Consider the following 9,411-nt stretch of genomic DNA (forward strand, 5'->3'; position numbering starts at 1 on the left):
TAAATAAAAAAGAAAGAGAAAAAGAAATAAAAGAAAAGAAAACAAGGTAAATGAAAAGTCAAAATAATGCAAGGGCAATTTTGTCCTAAAGGGGGTTAAGTGAGCAAAACTAAAGGTTAGGAGATAAACTGAGGAATGGAGTATTGTTTAAGGGGATAAAATGTGATTAACCCTAAGGATAATAACATAGTTATACAAAAGAGCAAAGATTTATATTATATATATATTTTTATAGATTTATGCATATTAAACCAATAATGTAAGAAATTTTTAATTGATTCAAATGTTAAAATTGGTATTCATTTAGCATATTTTTAAAAAGTGTAGTAATTCTATTGATATATACACACACACACACTTTCGTAACTTATAAATATATTTGTACTATTCAAGTATGATTTATATGTGTAATTTTTCTAGATTCATACTATTATGCCGATTTTCAATTGCTCTTTTGAAAAAATTTAAAAAATCGTATAATATATACTTAATAATATTCTATAAGGGTTAATCACATTTTATCCCCTTAAAGAATACTTCATTTCTCAGTTTGCCCTCTAACCTTTAATTTTGCTCATTTAACCCCCTTTAGGACAAAATTGCCCTTGCATTATTTTGACTTTTCATTTACCTTGTTTTTCTTTTATTTCTTTTTCTCTTTCTTCTTTATTTAATTCTTCTTCTTTCCCACAAAAATCTTCACCTTAATTATTGAAATTAGAAAAGAAGAATTGCAGAGATCTATCTTCTCCTTAAATGATTAAAAAAATATTCAAATCACTTTCCTAAATTTTTTTAGCCTTTCAATTCTTTTAATTTTGGATTTTTCTTTTTCCTTTCTAGTTTCTCATTTTATTCCCAAGAAAATATATTAAGATGAAATTGTGACCTGATTAATAATCATCAATTGAAATTTGTGACACGTGGCATCATACAAAAAATCAAAATTAGTTTTTGATGCCTTTTAAACCTTCACCATTCTATAATAATCTCGTCCCCCATATAACTATGAATTAAAAAAAGAAAAAAAAAGTTCGAGTTCCTGGTTTAAATTTCCCGAAGTTTTAAACGAAGCAGTTGCTAACATGCACCATCGTACAGACAATGACCAGTTGTTATCTTCATAAATCATATTCCAACCTTTTTCTATGGACAAATTTGACATTTTCAGTCCAAAAAAAATTTTAAATAGGTCGAAAAAGAGGAAATTATTTTTAAAAAGAAAGAGATGACGCATGCTTTCCAAGCTTTAGCTTTGAAAAATTAAAATTTCATTTTTCTTCACCGAGGAAGAAAGCTTCCGTGTTTCATCAGGTAAATTTTGTCTCCAGAACCCTAAATTACGTTTACAGATAATTGCATCTAGATCTTCTTAGTACTGTTTAATTCATTGAATTTTCAACAAATTTGCATTGGTCCCGAGAAGGAGAGATCCAAAATTTGCCTTGAATTTAGCGTAAGTATGATTGTTTGTTTGCTGGACTGTTTTGCTGGCAAATTGTTTAACAATTTTTTATGGGATTTGTGTAAAAATTGATTTGCTTTTGTCTGTTATTTTGTCGACAAGAGGGCTTTTTGTAGGACGAATTGGAGCCCAAGTGCCTGGTGAAACCTCTGTGGAGAAAGTTAGACAAGAAGGGATTTTTGGAGGAATAGGAAAGGAAAGGAAAGGGTTGTAGAGTTTAAGGGGAATGGCGGGTTTGAAGATGGAGGGGCCATCGGCTCCGGCGTTGAGGAGAGACCCTTATGAAGTTTTGTCTGTGTCAAAAGATTCTTCTGATCAGGAGATTAAAACTGCTTATAGGAAGCTTGCTCTCAAGTAAGTAGCTTTTCTCTCTCTCTTTTTTCCCCATTTAACCTTTCCGCTTCCCTATTTTCTTGCGCTAAAGTATACGAATTTATTCGACACTGAATTTGTTTCCAGTTTTGTGGCAAAGTGTATTGTGAATGTAATGCAAGATCAGGAAGCCGGAAGAGTTGTTATTATCTATTTATTTTGATTTTGACTGCTTGTTGCAATGCGGAAATTAATATGGCTGCTAGCTGAATTCTTGCTCAATGAACTTAATTATATCAATCAACTGTTAGGTTTAGCAACTGAATGAAAACTAAGTTGGTCTGGTGGCGCATATCAATATGTGATTGTACATATTTAAACTTCTCGTTGCTTTCCAATTCGCTTTGTCAGTTGTGAGCTCTAGAAACTTTAGCTTGCTGAATATGTTGAAATGGATCTGGGTTCTGGAGTTTGGTTTTTGCCATCTGAGTACCCTGGTTATTGGTCAATGGTGGGCTTAAGAATTTAGATTGGTCCAGGGCATCTGATATCAATGCATTTAATAATGTCGATGAACAAAGAAATCTTTTTATAGAGGTCATATTAAAGCAGGTAAATACTAACCTGAATGCTTGACAGGTACCACCCTGATAAAAATGCTAGTAACCCTGAAGCATCTGAGCTTTTCAAGGAGGTTGCATATTCATATAGCATCTTATCAGACCCTGAAAAAAGAAGACAATATGATAATTCAGGATTTGAGGTACTTTCTCTGCATTCCAACTGTATATTTCATTATTTAAGTTGCTTAAGACTGGTTTTAGTTGAGTACACTGCATGAATTGGTAGATGGATGCTTATACACACCATTATTTAATTGGTTCAAGTGTTTTTGTTGCATTAGGTTTTGTTTGATTCAGTTTTCTTTTGGTTACTCTCTTCTGGTTGTCTTTAAGCAGTAGAGCTTAATTTTCTGGTCATCTTTATGGATTAGAGCATAAGAAGCATTAGGACCTAGATTAGGCAAAGAATTTCTCTATAGCTTCGTTCACAGTGGCAAATTTCTGGCTAGAGAGTTAAGTGTCCACCTGGGGGGGGGGGGGTGGGGGCCCAAGCCTCTCTTAAATATCAGAATTAATCAAAAGCTTTAAAGTCAGTTTGATGTTCTATCTTCCTTCTAGTTGTTTTTTCTAAACCCATTAGCATTTTGCATCATAAAAATGTCAAAGCATAGGTCTAGTGACCTAATTCTTTTGCATGACTAATTGGTAAATGCATGTAAAAGTTGAAGTATTTTAGGATTTTTGGTTTTGCTGCCTTACATATAATTATAAAGTTGCCATTGTATGATGATCTTTTAACCCTTATTTTATGTGCTTTTGGAATGACTATAAAAAAGTATGCACTCATTGTTAGTGAACTAATTGCTGTACCTTTCCATGTCATGGTTAACAATTCAAAACCTATACATCAAAATCCCATTTTAAGTGGTGAGTGACTCTAAGATTTGCTAGTTATGGTGCAAGGCATTAAGCTGCATAGTTATGCATGTGGAGGTGAAGGGGATTTGGATTGACAGATAACATGTCCTATTAGCTGGTATAAATTTTGGTTTTTCATGAATTTGTGATTGTTATGCCTATTGGTGTGTCATCTATCTAGAACTCAAGGGAAGGTTAGCTTTTCATTTGGTGGGTCATGTCACTAGGCCATTTAACAGTCTTGATGAGGTCAGTTTAAAAATTTTGACCTCATTTAAAAAATGTTTTTTTTTTCCCTTTTCCTGCAACTAATTTGCAGTTCACCTTGGTCTTTATGCTTTCTTTTTCAACACGTGATGTTGAGGGAGCATATTTCATTCAGAGATTTCTAAGGCCTGTATCTGTTATATGTACTTTAAGACTCGCTATGTATCTTTTATACTATCACCAATGGTTTTGGAATACTTTTTTGGTTTGTATACCTACGAAATTCATTTTTTCAGTTTGTATACCTAAATTATTTCACAATCAAGTTAATAGAAAGATTAGCTTAGGAAGGGTAGAAGAAACATAGTATGACAAGCCGCTTACCTTCTTGAAATGGTGATGCTATTTATGGATGCGTTGAGATGGAATCTAGTTGCATTTGGTATGTCCTGTAGGGCTATCAGCCCATCAATCTTTTAGCTGAGCTTTCTTCATGTTGTCTTCTGGAGTACAATGTATGTTTATACTTTTGAGCTTTACCTATTTGAAAGTGATACTTAGGCCTTAGTCAGCTTCATGCTGATTCCAACTTTATCCTTTATCTATCTTGCTGAGTTGTGTGCCTGTTATTTACATACATGCATGAATGTAAGATTATTACTGAATGCATCTCTTTACATACATGATATTTATACACGATTAAACAAGTTTTGGATCAATATCCCTTGCCGTCTATTGAAGTCTTATGTATAATGGTCTAACATGTTATATTGGTTCTGAAAGGGACTTGATGCTGATGGAATGGATATGGAAATAGATCTCTCCAACCTTGGAACTGTCAACACAATGTTTGCTGCATTATTTAGGTGAGATTCTGTCAAATTAATTAGCTGCTGTGTTATCCTTTATGGTTATGTTTTCCTTTACTTGATTGTTTGTTTTGGATAGCAAGTTGGGTGTTCCTATCAAGACAACTATTTCTGCTAATGTTCTTGAAGAAGCTTTAAATGGGACTGTCACAGTGAGGCCTCTTCCCCTTGGGACCTCAGTTAGTGGGAAGGTGGATATATTTTTTTGTTTTATATGGACAGTCAGCTTGAGTTTCTGCAATTTTCCTTAATTTAATTCTCTTGCAGGTAGAAAAGCAATGTGCTCACTTTTTTGGTGTAACTATTAGTGATGAACAAGCAGAGTCTGGAATTGTAGTTAGAGTTACTTCAGCTGCTCAAAGCAAATTTAAGGTAGATAGAGATTGGAAGCATTTCCTATTTATCTAGCTTTATCTTTTAATATGAAATTGCTCCAGTATTGGAGAGCTGACAGCTGACAATGTTGCATCATGTGTAATTTTCAGTTATTGTATTTTGAACAAGATGTGAATGGTGGCTATGGACTAGCCTTGCAGGTAATATCATTTTCTTTTTAATATATGCCTGCTATTTTTCCTTTTACTTAAGGTTTTTGTGGAGAATTTGTTACTGCATTTGCCAAAAGATCTATAAATGATGTATATTGTGGTAAATGGCAAAAGTTGTCAAGTTGCTTTTGCAGTTATGTATTTGACTTTATTGTTTAGTTTTTGAAAGGAGAGAAAGGTGAGAAAGGGGTAGACAGGCAAATATGGTTTCCTTGACTATCATTAGCAGCAAATATGTATTTTGACATATGATGGCGTATCATTTGATTCAACTTTATGCCTCTAGCCTCACAGGAGGGTAGTTCCAAAGCTACCACATGGTATGAAAACCATACAAAGGATGTAAAGTGCAAGTTATAATCAAAGATGCTCCTTGTTTTGCTGCCTGAAATCCAACTGTTGAAACTGGAATAACGTGGGTTGTCACAGTGATACAAAGTTTGTCGTTGGTTATTACGCCTGCAGTATTAGTGATTGGAATATTTGTATTAAACTAGTTAAATTAGACAAATTTTATCATCAAATGCATGATAGACAGTTTATATGAATTTTCCTAGTGCATTAGTTTGATACTTAGAGAAGGGAACAATAAAGGAAAAGAGAAGGAATTGCAAGTTTCTTCTGACATGTCATCCTTTTTTCTTCATGATCAGGTTGCCATCTGTGTTCAAGGTGATTGTTTGACAAATTGTTCATCGCTAACTGTATTTAATTGATAACCAGATCATAAACATTATAGCTATTAAAGTCCTTAACCATATTTTTGTCCTAGAATTTTAAGACTCATGCTTTTGCTGAGTATAGTTGAGGTATAGTTGAGCAGATATCATTAGGTAATCTCAAAGCTTTGCTGTTTCTCAAATCATACAAACCACAGACTATTCTTGTTCTTTGTGCAGCTTATGTACAACCAAGTAACTGGACATATAGCTTTAGAAAAGCACTGTACGATACCTGCCTGACTTTGTATCTGAATTCTTCTGGAGGTTTCTCAGCTATAGACGTAATTGCTCTCCTTATTTGTTTTTCAATATTCATCTATATACCTATCTGAAACAGCAAAGTATAGAATGATCCATCTCTAGTTATTATGTCTGAGGAGTCGACTAGTTCCAGCAATGTTCTACTGTAACAAATCTCAGTATGCTTCAGATTATGCTTATTGAGCAAAAGAGAGGAAAATAGAAAGAAGAATAAGGAAAAACATTTAACTGCTGTTTGACATCTTTTGGAATCAAGATGCCTTTTTTTAGAATCGTTACGAAATGTGAAAGGGTTCATTATTTTGATCTAGCTGGAACTTGGTTAATCTTTTTTTTAGTGATCAGCATGCTTAACATATTTGTGGGTGTATAGTCATGGTTATGGCTAAGGATTTATCTGTCACTACCGTCGATTCTACTTGGAGAGGATAATTTGGTTGACCTTATTTGCTTAGAAATTACTGATTAATTTTAAAATGCATATCAATGATTAATCAGCAATATGATAAACTTGCAGTTGATTCTTCATGTCTTCCATATCAGTAAAATCTCAGTAATATGTAATATGAATATGATTAAGTAGTAATATGTGTTAATATTTCTCAAGAACGACAAGGTGAGAAAAGAGAAGATATAAAGTGGTTTTGCAGTATAGAGTAAGCACATCAATGTTATTCAAGAAGCCATCTTGGCCATTGGAATGACCATCCTTTGTCATCCATTACTATTCCAGCTTGCTGATGTTTGCAACATATTTTTGCATGCTGTTAGGTGACAATTGTGGACAGTTGATTTGTCTTATGGTTCTTGGTGTCTAGTTTTACTTGGACCTCTTCGTCTGTACTTCAGCATGACCATCTCAACTTGATCTTCATTCCTCTTGTACATTTCTGTTTTCCACATTTTATTTATTCTCCAACTTCAACAGCCTTCCTCCTTTGATATGCCATTATGGGTGGTCTGCATGATGCTGGAGGAGGGAAACACGAATTTCTGTAACTAATCTTGCCAATGCTAGTTCTGAGCTTTTAGCAGTTTTTTCGTCTATTTAGAGGAAGATGCTTTAAATTTGAACAATTCAATGCCATTTCAATCTCTTATCTAGTTTTGGGTTTGTGAATGGATTATTCTTAGGTTTTCTTAGCTTTCTGAATGTTGTATTTCAAGCTTGTTGCAGTTGACAGTTGAAAAGATGGGAGAAAGCTAGGGTTTTAATATTATTTAAGTTTTCATTGGTATTGTTTTCTGGTTTAGATATTATAGATTGATAGTACAGCATGATTAGTTCTCTTGAAACCCTTTCTGATGGCTATAGGAGTTTTTATGATGTCCAAAATGTTTCTTTGACATTCAAGGAGAAGGAATAATTTAGTATTCTTAAATTTGGTAGAATATGGTGTCAGATATAGCATAAGACCAAGTTTATCAGTTTTAATCTGGGAATAGTTGTTATTATAAAACCTACAAGAGAATATGATGGTCCTTTAGATTGCTTTTGTTGTACTTGGCTAATAGCTTACATCATTGTTAATATCCCAAATTTACATGAGGTTATATTATATTGGCATGTGCAGGAAGATAGTGAGAAGACAGGCAAGGTGACATCGGCGGGAATGTATTTTTTGCATTTTCAAGTGTACAGGATGGATACAACTGTAAATGCGGTCTGTGAATTTCATATTTGCTTTTTCCATTATATACAATGACTATACCGTGATAGAAACTCATTAAGATGTTTTCTGGTAGTTTAGTTGGCAATGGCCAAAGATCCTGAAGCTGCATTTTTCAAAAGGCTGGAAGGCCTTCAACCTTGTGAGGTCTCAGAACTCAAAGCTGGCACTCACATATTCGCCGTTTATGGTTGGAACTGCCTTTTTTTAGCCTTTAAACTTTTATATCCTTTGATGCTTTTGCGTTTTGGGTCAAAACTTTTTATGTATAGATATTTACAAGTAATAGAGTAAGTTCTAAAAGTTCAATTGATTTTTCAGGAGATAACTTTTTCAAACCTGCCACTTATACAATCGAGGCACTTTGTGCAAAGTCATATGAAGACACGACATACAAGCTGAAGGATATTGAGGCCCTGATTTTGAGAAAGAGAAATGAGCTACGTCAATTTGAGACAGAATATAGAAAGGTACATCACCCTATTTCACCTTCAACTGTTTCAAATGCTTGTCATCAATTATATATGTGCATTTTCATGTGTTCTATTTCATGTTTGTAGGCATTGGCACGCTTCCAAGAGGTCACCAATAGGTACAGTCAGGAGAAGCAAACAGTAAGTTCCCCCCTCCACCTCCCAAAAAAGATAATAAGTAAATAATCAGACTTTATCGTGTATCACGATGAAGCATTGTTGTAGTTCTTACGATTTAGAGCATTGGATTTGACCAACTTACAGCCAACCAATACAGTGTTTACGACATTAATCATTTTGCCATTTCTTTTCCTTTTAACATTATGAGATATTTTGACATTATCCTTGGCAGCTTTTAACGATCCTAGCTTATGAGATATTTTATCTTATGCGTTGCTCAGGTTGATGAGCTGCTTAAACAGAGAGACACCATCCATTCCACTTTCACTGTTGCAAGATCAGTCATTACTGCTGGCGGTAGTGGTCATTTTAGTAATGGAAGTAGTAGTAAATTTCCTTCAGAAGATTTTAAGGCAGACAGCCCTGGAGAAGATAGTAGCTCAGATTCCAAGGATAAATCGGGAAAGAAGAAATGGTTTAATCTCAACCTTAAGGGGTCTGATAAAAAGGTCTGAGAGGGACTTGAGGTAAAATCTTCCTTTGCTTCTGAGGTTTGGAATTCCTTCCTCGCATGCAAGTGAATTAGCTCCTCAGTCGCTGCCTGCGAAGTCACTTAGCTTGCTTGTTGGATATATTTCATTTGCTTGGGTCCTGCCAAGTTTTATGGCATGCGCTAATCAAATTGCATTGAGCTGTCAAAAGGTATCAAGGTTTGTGTATTGTATCTTTATTCTTGTAACAAACGGACTTGAAACATTAGTCTCTTAATTCATATAGCTTGTAGGAAAAGAATTGTGAAGTTTGGATCAATAGTTGCTTGGGGTGGTTGTAACAGTTATTTTTTACCACCAAGTGAATAACTTTTGCAGTCTTGAGCATTGTTTGTGCTGACAAGGTTGTGTTCCATGGAAATCGTGGTGATGAGAATCTGGGATAGTTTCCTTTGCCGTCTTCGAGACGTTTTTATTAGTCTCCTTATCACCTTTCTCAAATTGTCAACCAATCATCTCCTCCTGTACTCTGTTGTGGATTGCTTATAGTTTCCTGTGCTGTATTTTCTGTCCTCTCCCCCATCTTCTCCGCTCTTGTAAGGAATAAAAAGATAACTGGAGTTACAGCCCCTCCAACCACTCCCTCCCCCCCCCCCTCCCGGGGCCCCCCACGCACAAAACCAAAAAAAAAAAAAAAAGGAATTGAAGAACCATGTAAATCTTGTATTAAATTATGCATAAAAGTCATAGTTTGCTTTCTTTCCTATATCCAAACAAGTCAGACTCTAAATA

General features: G+C 34.6%; 1 protein-coding gene across 3 annotated transcripts; it reads left to right on the forward strand.

Annotated features, from left to right (window-relative positions):
- The first annotated feature begins 1,154 nt into the window (after positions 1–1,154).
- Positions 1,155–9,097, forward strand: LOC113719353 (chaperone protein dnaJ 15-like). Of its 3 annotated transcripts, XM_027244560.2 has the most exons (13): positions 1,214–1,314; positions 1,427–1,456; positions 1,568–1,819; positions 2,417–2,540; positions 4,249–4,331; positions 4,414–4,525; positions 4,602–4,706; positions 4,820–4,870; positions 7,440–7,529; positions 7,617–7,725; positions 7,857–8,005; positions 8,096–8,149; positions 8,410–9,097. In XM_027244560.2, exons 3-13 carry the CDS (start codon positions 1,692–1,694, stop codon positions 8,641–8,643), a joined length of 1,239 nt encoding a protein of 412 aa, XP_027100361.1. In that variant the 5' UTR covers positions 1,214–1,314; positions 1,427–1,456; positions 1,568–1,691; the 3' UTR covers positions 8,644–9,097. The 3 variants fall into 3 exon arrangements, with proteins under 3 accessions (XP_071928445.1, XP_027100361.1, XP_071928444.1); XM_072072344.1 differs by lacking the exon at positions 1,427–1,456 and having other exon boundaries at positions 1,155–1,314; positions 1,570–1,819; XM_072072343.1 differs by lacking the exon at positions 1,214–1,314 and having other exon boundaries at positions 1,317–1,456.
- The last annotated feature ends 314 nt before the right edge of the window (positions 9,098–9,411 follow it).

This window comes from Coffea arabica, chromosome 11e, assembly GCF_036785885.1.
Source record: "Coffea arabica cultivar ET-39 chromosome 11e, Coffea Arabica ET-39 HiFi, whole genome shotgun sequence".
Lineage (NCBI taxonomy): Eukaryota > Viridiplantae > Streptophyta > Magnoliopsida > Gentianales > Rubiaceae > Coffea > Coffea arabica.

Excerpts from the sequence above, each read along its gene's own strand:
- LOC113719353 (XM_072072344.1), top strand. The coding sequence starts at position 1,692 with ATGGCGGGTTTGAAGATGGAGGGGCCATCGGCTCCGGCGTTGAGGAGA. Across the intron at positions 4,526-4,601 it reads GGACCTCAGTTAGTGGGAAG|GTAGAAAAGCAATGTGCTCA; the intron begins GTGGATATATTT and ends ATTCTCTTGCAG. Across the intron at positions 4,871-7,439 it reads GCTATGGACTAGCCTTGCAG|GAAGATAGTGAGAAGACAGG; the intron begins GTAATATCATTT and ends TGGCATGTGCAG.